Source organism: Heterodontus francisci, chromosome 3, assembly GCF_036365525.1.
Source record: "Heterodontus francisci isolate sHetFra1 chromosome 3, sHetFra1.hap1, whole genome shotgun sequence".
Lineage (NCBI taxonomy): Eukaryota > Metazoa > Chordata > Chondrichthyes > Heterodontiformes > Heterodontidae > Heterodontus > Heterodontus francisci.
This window is the reverse complement of record NC_090373.1, coordinates 76,561,381-76,578,192: the sequence shown is the minus strand read 5'-3', so window position 1 is coordinate 76,578,192 and position 16,812 is coordinate 76,561,381. Positions and strand designations below refer to the sequence as shown.

At 45.0% G+C, this 16,812-nt stretch overlaps 1 protein-coding gene across 4 annotated transcripts in view; it reads right to left on the bottom strand.

Moving 5' to 3' along the window:
- The window catches only part of wdr35 (WD repeat domain 35), a 214,990-nt gene that overhangs the window by 123,370 nt on the left and 74,808 nt on the right, over window positions 1-16,812 (bottom strand). For 2 of the 4 annotated variants that reach the window (XM_068023557.1, XM_068023567.1), the window contains exons 12-14: window positions 6,480-6,624; window positions 5,451-5,520; window positions 2,789-2,920 (exon numbers count right to left, since the gene is read on the bottom strand). In XM_068023557.1, coding sequence (XP_067879658.1) covers window positions 2,789-2,920; window positions 5,451-5,520; window positions 6,480-6,624 — 347 coding nt within the window. The remainder of the gene's footprint in view (window positions 1-2,788; window positions 2,921-5,450; window positions 5,521-6,479; window positions 6,625-16,812) is intronic. The other 2 variants (XM_068023572.1, XM_068023577.1) reach the window with 1 other exon arrangement.

Below are 16,812 nucleotides of genomic sequence, written 5' to 3'. Positions count from 1 at the left end.
CTTCAGGCAAAGTTGGTGGAAGCACAGTGATGAGTTACTGGAGGAATTTGGAGGTTTTTGCTGGCCACAAATAGGCAGAAAATAATATTGCCCTTGCATAGGTAATGGGGCAGTAGTTGCAATGCCATTTGAGCAGGTCACATGCAGAGGAGGAAGCAGAGAGGGGAACATTTGTGAGGAGGAAGTAGAAGGAAGACTCTCTTTAGAAAGCCCTACACGATAGGGTCTTCTGGAAACACCACTGCTACACTGGAATGAGGCAGGAGCAGTGTCTCAGAAGCTAAGCTTCATGAAGGGAGTTGCGCCACCTCTTTCACGATGAGCTGGAGCCTCAAACTAGGATGAGGATGGTCCTCCCAGTGGCTGTGAAGTTCACCATCGCCCTTTCTTTCGACACACCAGGATTCTTCCAGGCGGGAGCAGGCGACATCATCCAACATGATTCCTGGGATGAAGAGATTGACTTATCAAGAACGGCTAAATAGGTTAAGCCTTTATTCGTTAGAGTTTAGAAGAATGAGGACTGATCTTATTGAAATGTACAAGATTCTGAGGGAGCCTGACAGGGTAGATGCTGAGAAGATTTTTCCACTAGTGGGGTAATCTAGAACTAGGGGACATAGAGAAAAAAATAAGAGGACACTAATTTAAAACTGAGATGCGAAGGAATTTCTTCTCCCAGAGGGTAGTGAATATCTGGAATTTCTTCCCCAGATGGTTGCGGAGGCTAGATCACTGAATGTATTTAAAGAGGAGGTAGATAGATTTTTGAAATATCGGGGAGTTGAGGGCTATGAGGAGCTGGCACAAAAGAGAAGTTGAGATCTGGGGCTGATCAGCCATGCTCTTATTGAATGGGGGGCAGAGAATTCCATAGACTAACGACCCTTTGAGGAAAATAAATTTTCCTCATATCTATCTTAAAAGGGAGACCTCTTATTCCTAAACTGTGTCCCTTAGTTTTAGTCTTCCCCACAAGAGAAAACATCCTCCACTCTATCAAGTCCCCTGAGGATCTTATATGCTCTCATTCTTCTAAACTTCAATGGATATAGGCCCAACCTGTTCAACCTTTCTTCATAAGATAAACCCTCATCCTTGGAATTAGTCGAGTGAAGCTTCTCTGAACCGCTTCCAATGCAATTATTTCCTTTTTTTCAAATAAGGAGACCAAAACTGTACACAGTACTCCGGATGTGGTCTTACCTAGGTTCTGTACAGCTGCAGTAAAACTTCCCTACTTTTATACTCAATTCCCCTTAAAATAAATGACAACATTCTATTGCCTTCCTAATCACTTGCTGTACCTGTATACTAACCTTTTGTGATTCATGTACCAGGATACCCAGATCCCTCTGTTCTGAAATCTCTCTCCATTTAAATAGTATACAACCTTTCTATTCTTCCTGCCAAGGTGGACAAGTTAACACTTTCCCACATTATACTCCATCTGCCAAATTTTTGCCCACTCACCTAACCTATCTATATCATTTTGTAGACTCTTAACCTCCTCTAGACAACTTACTTTTCTTCCTATCTTGGTGTCATCGGCTAATTTAGCTACCATACATTTGATCCCTTCAACCAAGTCATTGACATAAATTGTAAATAGTTGAGGCCCCAGCACTGATCCCTGTGGCACTCCACTAGTTAGTTTGCCAACTCAAAAAGGACGCATTTATCCCTACTCTCTGCTTCCTGTTAGCTAATGGGGGCTAAGGGGTCGAAGGTTAGGTCGTACATGCCCAGAGACTAAAAGGTGTGAAACTTGTAAGAAAAGGTGTGAAACTTGTAAGTGTCGATATTCAAAGAGACTTGGGTGCACAGAAAGTTAGCATGCAGGTATAGCAAGCAATTAGGAAGGCAAATGGTATCTTGGCCTTTATTGGAAGGGGATTGGAGGACAGGAATAAAGAAGTGTTGCTACAATTGTACAGGGTCTGGGTGAAACCACATCTTGAATACTGTGTGCAGTTTTGGTCTCCACATTTAAGAAAGGATATACTTGCATTGGAGGCAGTGCAGCGAAGGTTCACTAGATTGGTCACAGGGATGAGGGGGTTGTCCTATGATGAGAGACTACATAAAGTGGGCCTATATTCTTTGGAGTTTAGAATAAGAGGCGATTTCACTGAAACATACAAGATTCTAAAGGGGCTGGATAGGGTAGACACTGAGAGATTATTTCAACTAGTTGGGGAATCTAAAACATGGGGTCACAGTCTCAGGAAAGGGGCCGATCATTTAGGACTGAGATGAGGAGAAATTACCTCACTCAAAGGGTTATGAACCTTTGGGATTCTCTACCCCAGAGGGTTGTGGATGCTCCATCGTTGAATACATTTAAGGCTGGGATAGACAGATTTTTGGTCTCTCAGGGAATCAAGTTGAATCCTAAGATCAGCCATGATTGTTTTGAATGGAGGAGCAGGCTCAATGGGCCATATGGTCTACTCCTGCTTCGATTTCTTGTATTCATAAATGTGCAGATCCTGTCTCTAAACTACCCTCTAATATTCACACAGTACCAGTATCTAAGCTGGTGGCTGTGAGTGTTAGGTCAAGTGTTGGTTGATGTTTCATCCGCTTGCCCTTCTACCTGAGGCTTACGTAGCTGAGCAGCCAACAGTTCTTGACTATCTGAAAGGACAAAAGCGTAAGGGGAAGGTAGAGGGTGGGAAGGAAAGCAGAAGGTCCACGATCACTCCATCAGCAATTTCCATTTCATGACATATTTCAGGATGAGGTTGGGGAGTGAGTGGAGAAGATGCAGAAGGTAGCAACTTACCATCATCCAGGATGGGCTTGGCTGAGTGCCACTGGCTCTGTGGCATTGGTGCCCATTATCAAGGGTACTGAGGGGATGGATGCATGGTGGTCCCCTGCCAGTCCTTTGAGCCTCCATCCTTTTGTGTGCCACCTTATTTTGCAAGAGACAGGGCAAAATGTCAGTGATTTTGTGTCAGAGTGGTTGGGTGCTATGCCTACCATAGTTGAATAGCTTTAGATTTGTGGAGGTGTGTAGAGGTGTGTGCGTGTGTGTGTGTGTGGTTGGCATGATTGGAAGGTGTGTATGGGTGAGGTCCAGTACAAGGATGTTAAGGGTGAGTCATGATTGTCAGAGTGTGCTGCTGGGTGAGTGATGGAGCTCTGGTGCAGTGAGCAGTGTCAGAGGTGTGTGCTGTGGTGGGTGAGAGATGTGGGGCTGAATTTAGATGCGCCTGCGGGGCCCCGCCACCGGGCCAAAGATACAAGGGGAACCCCGCCTCGGCCTTTCGGAGCCACACCCCACCACGCCCACCACCCCGCCCCCCCATGCGATTCAATGGAGTTCAGACACTTAAGGATAGAGAGCCCGCCTCCAATCAGAGGGCTGGCAGCTCAGCAGTATTGGCAGAGGCCACTGCCGGTATGACAGGAGGCCAGGGACCAGGCCCAGTGCTGGAGCCCTGGACCAATGGTAAGTGAGGCGGGGGTCACCGGGGCCAGGCTGGCATGCCCTAGTGGTGGGGCGGTGGGGAGTGGGGGGGGGGGGGGTATTACCGGAGGGGCGGCCTTTGCTACCGGTGGCCCTCCGGGGGCCAGATTGCCCACGGAGGAGACTCCCTGCCCCCCAAGGTCGCAGGGAGGCTGCCTTGTTTTACTGGGTAACCTCCCCACATGACGGAAGGCACCCCCCACAAAATATAACACCCAGCCACCTGCCCCATCACCCCCCAAAACACAACACCCGGCCACTGGTTTAATTCCAGCGGCAGTGTGGGAGGAGGCCTTTAAGTGGCTACTGATTGCCCACTTAAGGGCCTCAACTGGCCTCTGGGCAAGAAGACCGTCTTCAGCCTTTCCCACTCCGACTTAATTACAGTGCTAAAGAAAGACAACAGGCTCTCTTTCCCTTGCCTTCCATCACAATTCTATGGGCCCCTTCCGCCTCCTGGCTCATCCTGGGGGGCCTATTAAATTCCATCCGTGAAGTGCAGCTGCATTCACTCACTTTGACCACCCGTGAGAGGTTTTTTAGTATGGCTGCTAGGTTCAGGGAAGCACACTCTGGGCACTGATCACCCTTGTCACATGCTCCCACTGCCTTCAGCAGCTCAGCCTTGAGGGCTTCCTGCACCGCTCCCCTCCCCCCCACCCCCCACCCACCTGGCCTCCACCTCTCAGCATAGTGGAGCGCCCTCAACTTCCCCTGGTGTGCCAACTCCCTTCTCCCTCACTGGCAAATTGCAATTATCCAGCAGCCTGCAACTCCCCTTTTTTGGGACTGCACCTTTAAAAAGGGAAGGCTGCCTGGAGCACATGGTTTCTTCTCAACGCTACTCAGCACACAGCAGTGCACAGTGCAATGGAGTCCGGGGCAGTGAAGCAGCTGTTCTGGCCATACTACTATTAGGTATACCTGACCTGAAACGTTAACTCCGCTTCTCTCTCCACAGATGTTGCCAGACCTGCCGAGTATTTCCAGCATTTCTTGTTTTTATTTCAGATTTCCAGCATCCGCAGTATTTTGCTTTTATATCAGGTATACAAGGTAGGCAGACAAAATGTGAGTCTTACCCACTTCATTTCCAACGGGCACAAGCAAGCTGCGAATCATGGCCCCCACACCCAAAAACTGGGGCAAATGAATTTAATGCCTTAAGTATGCTACCAACACAAAGTACTGCAAGCACTGGGCACTTTGAAAATATAAATCCCCTATTCTTTTTCTATCTGCTTATAGGAGAAGACTGCAAATAACAAATACGCAAGCACATGAACCAGAGCAGATCAACTAATGTATGACCTTTAACGCCGTTTGAGGTCCCTGAGACTCTGGACCTTAAAGAATAGACAGAGTTGGAAGAGAAGAGGTAGGTCAGAGGCCGATCCAAACTCAAGGGCTCTCTGAAGCACAACCTTCCTTGCTTGAGGCCATAACTCATGAATAGGTTTTATAAAAATGCTCTGAATTAACATATAATTCTGTATCGATGACCATAGACCAGCTGCATATCATGGAGTGGAGGGGAAGGGCAGGATCACTGAATGCGGCAGCGAGGACAGGCCACTATAAGCAGAAGGGAGGTTGAAGGCTTCCTTGAGGGGCCGGGGGAAGAACTCCTGTTCCTCCCGACCCACAAGGAGTGCTATAAAAAGCTCTAACCTACTGGAGTTGGCATCTCTTGCCTTCAATTCACTGTTAGGTTTTCCAACTGCTAAATGTAAACCAGGCTCCTAATTGCACTGTGGGAATCTGATTTAAATATGACAATGAAGTGCCCCCAACCTGAAGACGGGACACAGGCATGTAAAATAAAAATGACGGTGGGCGTGTAAGCAGCAGGTTAGTGATGCGTTTCACAGGATTTCTCAATCATTTGATGACATTCTCGTGCTTCTAGAAAAAAATCAGCAACACAAACAAGGTCCATAGTTGTTTCATCAAATACAAAAGAAACACTTACTGAAAAGGGCTTGCTGAAATCTGGCGTACTGTCTCCCACAACTGATGGCTCATCGTCAACGTGATAAATTCTATTGGTCGGAGATAGAAAAATCAAGTTTCCTTGCTAGAAAGCAATTGTGTCTAACCAATTAAAAACCCACATACTAAAATATGTACAACTCCAGTTGGTAAAATATTAGATTCAAAAACACCAAAGTATCCAGAGTAAAAATACTGGCTTATTTATAACAAAAAATAATCCTCCATTAATCAGTCACCATCATTATATTACAATTAAATTAAAATGGGGTTAATATACAAATGTTTCTGCCATGTTCAATTACTGGCTATTAACAGTCTCCACTAAGCTGTCAAAACAATATAATCAAACTAAAACCATTTGGCAAATTTAATTTTATTCATTACTTGATTGAGATACAATCTACAAATACAAAGTGCAATTCCCTGCATCTCATGCCGCAGCAAAGAAATGGAAAAGATCACTCAGGGGCATTGTCTCTAAGAAAAACATCCATCTTGCATCACATGGTCTTTCACATTTCTTCCTGGATAACCAGCACTGAAACCTCACTTTGAAGAAGGCCTTCAGTGTTCTATCTAAAGAAGACAACAAAAAAATAGGCTACCTGCATAGTAGGATACTCATTCTCTTACTCTAAAGCATTTTGCACATACAAATAAAGTGAATTTAGCCACACGATCAGAGCTGGGTTTTAAAACTAAAAAAAAAAATGTACCTCCTCTGCTGAAGGCACCAACTCACGCTGGGCTACAGTTCCACAGGAGTCATCAACCCTCCAAGGGGCCATTCTTTGTGCATGAGTCTGTACAGTGAATGCCAACATTGGGGGCTTCACAGCCAAACCCAATCCTGCCCTTAGCCATGCACACTGTTCAGCAGGGGCAGTGATCCGCAATCAGGAAAGGGAATTGTGGCTGATGCCATCTTTCTCAGTCACATAGTCACTCACCCTACTGTCAAGCTGGTGAAAACTTGGTTGCATCTCCAACAATTGATAATACTAACCTCTCTCTCCCCTCCTTCCTTGTTCGTGCCACCTGGTTGATTTCCATTGCTGTGAGTTTCTTGGCTACACGATATTGCCAGGTGTAGAATGCTTCTTTAGAGGCCACAATTACATGTGTTTTTGTCATAGTTATAAACAAGGGATCTATAACAAGAATAATAATAGATTTATTTAATATTGTCAAAAAGTGAATCAGAAAACAGTTTTGGCAGTAATACTGTTATATATGTAATGCAGCAATGCCAGTACAATTGCATCTAACTTTGCTTAACACATCCTTAATCTTCTATATATAGAAATTTTTTTATAAAATAAATTTGTTTTTCCAGAAGATTTCCACTGAGAACATATTTGCTAGAAAAATTCACAGGACTGCACTGTGCATCTGTTCAGCAATTCCATCATTATCTCTATGTCTATCATGAGTTTGTGTCAAAGTGTAAATGTAGAATGCATGAACAGTTTCCAATGCAAAAATAAATATTCAATATCATCTACCACAATATCCTAAAAGGAACAAAGGTCTAGTAACGTTACAATAACCTTGGAAAAATGCAATGCACTGAACAAAAGTTAGTAATCCTAAAGCAAAAGCAGGTCATGGCAGGATGATAATGAAAATCTTTGGTTTATGTAACAATGCATGGAACAGAAAAGGCTTTACACCTCACTAAGCTTGATCTTTTCATAAATGATGCACAGTTTACCTTATGCTTCACTTATTTAATCTTTTCAGAAAAGTATTGTGTAAATATTCCATGACTCCCTAACTCCAGAATATCTCTCCATACTCGCATCTCTCAAACTCAATCTTGGTCTGCTGCACACCAGATACATTCCTCCCCCATCCACAGCGGCAACCACTATGTTGCACAGAACAGTTGGGCATCTTGGTTTAAACCTATTCCTATAATCATCACACAAGGTATGTATCCTTTTACACATGTTGCAGTCATACTTTCCTCTGGGTGTTAATTTTTAGCTAATAAAGACTTTTAATCCATCATCCAAGTCTTGCATTGTAAAATGAGCAAAAAGAAATTAGTGTATATTATGACACAATGCCCAATGAAATGATGTTTTGACTAATTTGGATTTTATACAAGTATCACTAAATTTAATAAAATAATGGTTGCATTTTATTAATCATTCAATTCAGTTTTTTGTTCCTAATATACACCAGCTTGGCTAGTTGACACTACTCTGTTTGCAGAGTTCAATACCCACTTCAGAACTTGAACATAAAATCTAAACTCAAAGATTTCTTTTTTTTCTTCTTTTGGGCCTCCTTATCTCGAGAGACAATGGATACGCGCCTGGAGGTGGTCAGTGGTTTGTGAAGCAGCGCCTGGAGTGGCTATAAAGGCCAATTCTAGAGTGACAGGCTCTTCCACAGGTGCTGCAGAGAAATTTGTTTGTCGGGGCTGTTGCACAGTTGGCTCTCCCCTTGCGCCTCTGATTTTTTCCTGCAAACTACAAAGTCTCTTCGACTCGCCACATTTTAGCCCTGTCTTTATGGCTGCCCGCCAGCTCTGGCGAACGCTGGCAACTGACTCCCACGACTTGTGATCAATGTCACAGGATTTCATGTCACGTTTGCAGACGTCTTTAAAGCGGAGACATGGACGGCCGGTGGGTCTGATGCCAGTGGCGAGCTCGCTGGACAATGTGTCTTTGGGGATCCTGCATCTTCCATGCGGCTCACATGGCCAAGCCATCTCAAGCGCCACTGGCTCAGTAGGGTGTACAAGCTGGGGACGTTGGCCGCCTCGAGGACTTCTGTGTTGGAGATACGGTCCTGCCACCTGATGCCAAGTATTCTCCGGAGGCAGCGAAGATGGAATGAATTGAGACGTCGCTCTTGGCTGACATATGTTGTCCAGGCCTCGCTGCCATAGAGCAAGGTACTGAGGACACAGGCCTGATACACTCGGACTTTTGTGTTCCGTGTCAGTGCGCCATTTTCCCACACTCTCTTGGCCAGTCTGGACATAGCAATGGAAGCCTTACCCATGCGCTTGTTGATTTCTGCATCTAGAGACAGGTTACTGGTAATAGTTGAGCCTAGGTAGGTGAACTCTTGAACCACTTCCAGAGCGTGGTCGCCAATATTGATGGATGGAGCATTTCTGACCTCCTGCCCCATGACGTTCGTTTTCTTGAGGCTGATGGTTAGGCCAAATTCATTGCAGGCAGCCGCAGCCGCAAAGCCTCAAAGATTACTGCACTGTTATTAGGTTCCATGTTAAGGTGTTAAATTGAGGTCATGACTGCCTGTTTTGGTATTTCAGGTATTTGGTATTTTGGTATCTAAGGGATATAAAAGATCCCTTAGAACTATTTAAAAAGCAAAGAATTCCACAGGGTCAGGCAAACAGTTCTTCTGTAATCCATTTGTGGGATCTTCCTGTAACAAAAATGGCTATTGCACAGAGGCACTTTAGAAACTGCACTTCAAAGTAATTTATTCAATGTGAAACACCGAGATTATGTCCAGAAAATAAATAACAGGTCTCTATGAATGCATGTACTTCCTCTCGAAAAGTTCAAGCATACTTAGAAAGAAATATGTAAATGAATCGATAGCGCAACTAAATGGCAAAATGCAATGATATAATTTAGCAACAGAAATGTAACAAAATTTCACAACACTAGGAATTTCATAACTGAGGAAGTTCGGTAAGGAGGGAGCGAGGAGCTCCTTTATTTCCTACCTGTCCTCAGAGTGAGGGGAGCAGAGAGCTTCCAAAGAGCACAGCTGACTGGGAGTAGACTCGGAGGGCGGAGTTCCAGACCGGTAAGTATAAAAAAAAACTTACCTCTGATAAAAAAAACTGAAAGTGACGTCACAGGAAAGCTGTGACCTGATTGGCTGGTAGGGAATTTGATAAAAATTGATTAAAACCCTAATTAACTAACTAATAAGTAGAGTAACTAAACCAGAGGGAGGAGATTACTGTATTTACTTAGCATTTAATATTTATAGTAGGAATCTAGCACTAGGGACCATATAGTTAATTATAACAATTTAGTAAGGATTTAATAAGTATTTATTTATTTTAAATTAATTTATTAATTAGTGCTAGAAATGTCAGTTAGAGGGGTGAAGTGCTTCACCTGTGAGATGTGGGAGGTCCGTGACGCTTCCAGCGTTCCGGACGACTACATCTGCAGGAGGTGTACCCAGTTGCAGCTCCTCACAGACCGCATGGATCGGTTGGAGCGGCAACTGGATGCACTTAGGAGCATGCAGGGGGCAGAAAGTGTCATAGACAGGAGTTTTAGAGAAGTGGTTACACCCAAGGTGCAGGCAGATAGATGGGTGACTGCTAGAAGGGGCAGGCAGTCAGTGCAGAAATCCCCTGTGGCTATCCCCCTCTCTAACAAGTATACCGTTTTGGATACTGTTGGGGGGGGATGGCCTATCAGGGGAAAACAGCAGCAGCCAGAGCAGTGGCACCACGGCTGGCGCTGTTGTTCAGCAGGGAGGGACAAAGCGCAGAAAAGCAATAGTTATAGGGGTCTCTATAGTCAGGGGCACAGATCGGCGCTTCTGTGGACGTGAAAGAGACTCCAGGATGGTATGTTGCCTCCCTGGTGCCAGGGTCAAGGATGTCTCTGAACGGACAGGGGGCATTCTGAAGGGGGAGGGTGAACAGCCAGAGGTTGCGGTACACATCGGTACCAATGACATAGGCAGGAAGAGTGACGAGGTCCTGCAGGGGGAGTTTAGGGAGTTAGGTAGAAAGTTAAAAGACAGGACCTCCAGGGTTGTAATCTCGGGATTACTCCCTGTGTCACGTGCCAGTGAGGCTAGAAACAGGAGGATAGTGCAGCTAAACACTTGGCTGAACAGCTGGTGTAGAAGGGAGGGTTTCAGATATCTGGACCATTGGGATCTCTTCAGGGACAGATGGGACCTGTACAAGAAGGACGGGTTGCATCTAAACTGGAGGGGCACAAATATCCTGGCTGCGAGGTTTACTAGCGTCACTCGGGAGGGTTTAAACTAGTGTGGCAGGGGGGTGGGAACCAGAGCAGAAGGACAGCAAGTGAAATAAATGAGGGGGAACTAGTTAATAAGGCCAGTAAGACTGAGAGGAAGAGCAGGCAGGGAGATGTTGCGGAGCACAGCGGGAGGGGTGGTCTGAAGTGCATTTGTTTCAATGCGAGAAGTATAACAGGTAAGGCAGATGAACTTAGAGCTTGGATTAGTACTTGGAACTATGATGTTGTTGCTATTAGAGACTTGGTTGAGGGAAGGACAGGATTGGCAGCTAAATGTTCCAGGATTTAGAAGCTTCAGGCGGGATAGAGGGGGATGTAAAAAATGGGTGGGGGTGTTGCATTACTTGTTAAGGAGAATATCACAGCTGTACTGCGGGAGGACACCTCGGAGGGGTCGTGCAGCAAGGCAATATGGGTGGAGCTCAGGAATAGGAAGGGTGCAGTCACGATGTTGGAGGTTTACTACAGGCCTCCCAACAACCAGCGGGAGGTAGAGGAGCAGATATGTAGACAGATTTTGGAAAGATGTAAAGGTAACAGGGTTGTAGTGGTGGGTGATTTTAACTTCCCCTATATTGACTGGGACTCACTTAGTGCTAGGGGCTTGGATGGGACAGAATTTGTAAGGAGCATCCAGGAGGGCTTCTTGAAACAATATGTAGATAGTCCAACTAGGGATGGGGCTGTACTGGACCTGGTATTGGGGAATGAGCCCGGCCAGGTGGTCGAAGTTTCAGTAGGGGAGCATTTCGGGAACAGTGACCATAATTCCGTAAGTTTTAAGGTACTTGTGGATAAGGATAAGAGTAGTTCTCGGGTGAAGGTGCTAAATTGGGGGAAGGCTAATTATAACAATATTAGGCAGGAACTGAAGAATTTAGATTGGGGGCGGCTGTTTGAGGGTAAATCAACATCTGACATGTGGGAGTCTTTCAAACGTCAGTTGATTAGAATCCAGGACCAGCATGTTCCTGTGAGGAAGAAGGATAAGTTTGGCAAGTTTCGGGTACCTTGGATAACACGGCATATTGTGAGCCCAGTCAAAAAGAAAAAGGAAGCATTCGTAAGGGCTGGAAGGCTAGGAACAGACGAATCCCTTGAGGGATATAAAGACAGTAGGAAGGAACTTAAGCAAGGAGTCAGGAGGGCTAAAAGGGGTCATGAAAAGTCATTGGCAAACAGGATTAAGGAAAATCCCAAGTCTTTTTATACGTATATAAAGAGCAAGAGGGTAACTAGGGAAAGGGTTGGCCCACTCAAGGACAGAGAAGGGAATCTACGTGTGGAGCCAGAGGAAATGGACGAGGTACTAAATGAGTACTTTGCATCAGTCTTTACCAAAGAGAAGGACTTGGTGGATGATGAGCCTAGGGAAGGGAGTGTAGATAGTCTCAGTCATCTCATTATCAAAAAGGAGGTGGTGTTGGGTGTCTTGCAAAGCATTAAGGTAGATAAGTCCTCAGGGCCTGATGGGATCTACCCCAGAATACTGAGGGAGGCAAGGGGAGAAATTGCTGGGGCCTTGACAGAAATCTTTGCATCCTCATTGGCTACAGGTGAGGTCCCAGAGGACTGGAGAATAGCTAATGTTGTTCCTTTGTTTAAGAAGGGTAGCAAGGATAATCCAGGAAATTATAGGCCGGTGAGCCTTACGTCAGTGGTAGGGAAATTATTAGAGAGGATTCTTCGGGACAGGATTTACTCCCATTTGGAAACAAACAAACTTATTAGCGAGAGGCAGCATGGTTTTGTGAAGCGGAGGTCGTGTCTCAGTAACTCGATTGAGTTTTTTGAGGAAGTGACGAAGATGATTGACGAAGGAAGGGCAGTGGATGTTATCTATATGGACTTCAGTAAAGCCTTTGACAAGGTACCTCATGGCAGACTGGTACAAAAGGTGAAGTCACACGGGATCAGAGGTGAGCTGGCAAGATGGATACAGAACTGGCTCAGTCATAGAAGACAGAGGGTAGCAGTGGAAGGGTGCTTTTCTGAATGGAAGGATGTGACTTGTGGTGTTCCGCAGGAATCAGTGCCGGGACCTTTGCTGTTTGTAGTATATATAAATGATTTGGAGGAAAATGTAGCTGGTCTGATTAGTAAGTTTGCGGACGACACAAAGGTTGGCAGAGTTGCGGATAGTGTTGAGGATTGTCAGAGGATACAGCAGGATATAGATCGGTTGGAGACTTGGGCGGAGAAATGGCAGATGGAGTTTAATCCAGACAAATGTGAGGTAATGCATTTTGGAAGGTCTAATGCAGGTGGGAAGTATACAGTAAATGGCAGAACCCTTAGGAGTATTGACAGGCAGAGATCTGGGCGTACAGGTCCACAGGTCACTGAAAGTGGCAACGCAGGTGGATAAGGTAATCAAGAAGGCATACGGCATGCTTGCCTTCATCGGTCGGGGCATAGAGTATAAAAATTGGCAAGTCATGCTGCAGCTGTACAGAACCTTAGTTAGGCCACACTTAGAATATTGCGTGCAATTCTGGTCGCCACACTACCAGAAGGACGTGGAGGCTTTGGAGAGAGTACAGAAGAGGTTTACCAGGATGTTGCCTGGTCTGGAGGGCATTAGCTATGAGCAGAGGTTGGATAAACTCGGATTGTTTTCACTGGAACGACGGAGGTGGAGGGGCGACATGATAGAGGTTTACAAACTTATGAGCGGCATGGACAGAGTGGATAGTCAGAAGCTTTTTCCCAGGGTGGAAGAGTCAGTTACTAGGGGACATAGGTTTAAGGTGAGAGGGGCAAAGTTTAGAGGGGATGTGCAAGGCAAGTTCTTTACACAGAGGGTGGTGAGTGCCTGGAACTTGCTGCCGGGGGAGGTGGTGGAAGCAGGTGCAATAGCGGCGTTTAAGAGGCATCTTGACAAATACATGAATAGGATAGGAATAGAGGGATACGGTCCCGGAAGTGCAGAAGGTTTTAGTTTCGGCAGGCATCAAGATCGGTGCAGGTTTGGAGGGCCGAATGGCCTGTTCCTGTGCTGTACTGTTCTTTGTTCTTTCGATGCAAATAAAACATTTTAAACGCGAATATTTTGAAAAGGTTTGCAGTCTAACTTTCCCAGTATTAAGGAACTTATTTCATTTAAAAATGTAATGGAATAAAATACACACTTGAACTGTTTGCATCTTTTTGTAAAGGAACAGTAAAAGGAAAAAGAGGAACAGTAGCACATTTTTACCGATGCTGTTGACCTGAAAATTGGTGTGTGGAAATCTGTTCAAATCATTAGACCAAGATAGCATTTAGGCTGTTTCTCGGAAATGGATAAAGCTAAATATATGTGAGAGAATAGGAGAATATTAAATTCACCTCAAGTGATAAAATATTTAAACTAGAAACCACGAGGCAAGGGATAGAAGAATCATTAAATTAATTTTTTAATACATTTATGGGATGTGAGGCTTCACCGACAAAGCCTGCATTTGATTCCTAACTGCCTTGAAAAAGTGTTGGTGAGCCTTCTTCTTGCACCACTGCAGTCCATGCGGTGTAGGCACAGTGCTGTTGGATCGGGAGTTCCGGGATTTTGACCCAGCAATGATGAAGGAACAGTGATATATTTCCAAGTCAGGATAGTGTGTGTTTGAGTGGAAATTGCAAGTGATCGTATTCTCATGCGCCTGCTGCATTTGTTCTTCTAGGTGGTAAAGGCTGCAGGTTTGAGAGGTACTAGTGAAGAAGTCTTGGTGAGTTGCTGAAGTGCACTTTGTAGATGGTACACCCTGCAGCCACACTGCACTGGTGGTGGAGGGAGTGAACATTTAAGGTGATGGATGGTGTGGCAATTAAGTGGGCTGCTTTGCCCTGGACGGTGTCGAGCTTCTTGAATGTTGTTGGAGCTGCACTCATCCAGGTAAGTGAAGAGTATTCCATCACACTCCTGAATTGTGTCTTGCAGAAAGTGGAAAGCCCTTGGGGAATCAGAAAGTGAGTCACTTGCCAAAGACTACACAGCCTCTGACATGCTCTTGAAGCCACAGTACTGGTCCAGTTAAGTTTCTAGTCAATGGTGGGGGTTCGGTATTGGAAATGCCATTGAATGTCAAAAGGAGGTGGTTATATTCTCTCTTGTTGGAGATGGTGATTGCTTGGCACTTGTGTGGCATGAATGTTGCTTGCCACTTATCAGCCCAATCCTGAATTTTGTCCAGGTCTTGCTGCATGCTAGCACAGACTGCTTCAGTATCTGGGGAGTTGCGAATGGTACTGAACATTGCATAATCATCAATGAACACCCCCACTTCTGACCTTGTGATGCAGGGAAAGTCACTGATGAAGCAGTTGAAGATGGCTGGATCTAGAAAACTGCCCCATAGAACTCCTGTAGCGATATCCTGGGGCTGAGATGATTGACCTCCAAAAACCACAACCATCTTTCCTTCTTGCTAGGTATGATTCCAGTTAGTGGAGTACTTTCTCCCTGATTCCCACTGACTTCAATTTTACTAGGACTCATTGATGCCACATTCAGTCAAATGCTGCCTTGATGTAAAAGGAAGTCACTCTCACCTCACCTCTGCCATTTTGCTCTTTTGTACATGTCTGGAGCCGAGTGGTCCTGGAGAGAGCCAAACTGAGCATCAGTGATCACATTACTGGCGAGTACAAGCTGCTTGATAGCACTATTGATGACACCTTCCATCACTTTGCTGATGATTGAGAGTAGACAGTAGGGCAGTAATTGGTCAAATTGGATTTGTCCTGCTTTTTGTGGACAGGATATACCTGGGCAACTTTCCGCTTTGTCAGGTAGATGCCAGTGTTGTAGCTTTACTAGAACAGCTTTGCTCGATGTGCAGCTAGTTCTGGAGCATAAATCTTCAGCACCACAGCTGGGATGTTGTTGGGCTCGATAGCCTTTGCTGCATTCAGTTCACTCAGCCATTTCTTAATATCAGGTAAAATGAATCAAATTTTTTTAAAGGCTTGCATCTGTGATAGTGGGGACCTCAAAGAGGCGAAGATTATCCACTTGGCACTTCTGGCTGAAGATGGTTGCGAACACTTCAGTTTTGTCTTTTGTGCTCATGTGCTGGGATCCACCATTATTGAAGATGGAAATGTTCTTGAAGCCTCCCCCTCCAATTAGTTGTTTAATTGTCCACCACCATTCATGACTGGATGTGGCAGAATGGCAGAGCTTGATGCGTTGATTGTGGCATTGCCTAGCTCTGTCTACAGCATGCTGCTTCCACTGTTTATCATGCACGTAGTCCTGTGTTGTAGCTTCACCAGGTTCGTACCTTATTTTTAGGTACACTTGGTGCTGCTCCTCTTCAACAATCCTCATTGAACCAGGGTTGATCCCCAAGATTTATGGGGTAATGGTAAAGTGAGGGATATACTGGACTATGAGGTTGCAGATTGTGGTGGAATACAATTCTGCTGCTGCTGATGGCCCACAGCACCTCGTAGATGTCCAGTTTTGAGCTGCTATATCCGTTCTGAATCTACCCCATTTAGCACAGTGGTAGTGCCACACAACATGATGGAGGGTGTCCTAAGTGTGAAGACAGGATTTTGTCTCCACAAGGACTGTGTGTGGTCACTTCTACCTATACTGTCATGGACAGATGCATGTACAACAGGTAGATTGGTGAGGACAAGGTCAAATAGATTTTTGTCTTGTGCCAATTCTCTCACTACCTTTCGTAGGCTCATCTGGTGTCTATGTCCTTCAGGACTTGGCCAACTTGGTCAGTGGTGTTGCTACCAAGCCACTCTTGGTGAGCACTGAAGTTCCCCACCCAGAGTACATTCTGTGCCCCTGCTACCAGAGTGCTTCTTCCCAAGTGGTGCTCAACATGGAGAAGTACTGATGTATCAGCTGAGGGAGAATGATTGAGGGAAATAAACTTACAGGGCTATGGGGTTAGGGCAGGGGCATGGGACTGATGGATTGCTCTACAAAGAACCAGCATGGACTCGATGGGCCAAATGGCTTTTTCCTGTGCCATAATGACTATGACTCTAATCAGCAGGAGATGGAAAATGGGAAAATATGAACATATAATTACACAATAAATGACTGTGAGCAGAGAGGCAATATCTCAGAACAAGAAATAAAAAAATTATCAAAAAAAAGTAGGAATTACTGTAATACTGATAAACAGTGTGTGAAGGTTACATGTGAGAAAAGGTAAATGCATTGATAAATCCTGAGGGCAAGCATGAATTTTCAGATAGTTGACTACAAATGTTTTGAAGAGATTATGGATTGATGGCACTGTTAATAAGAAGGAATCAGGGAGAAAGACAAAAAAAAAGTGAATGAACAAACTTGCATTTAAAAAGCATCTCATA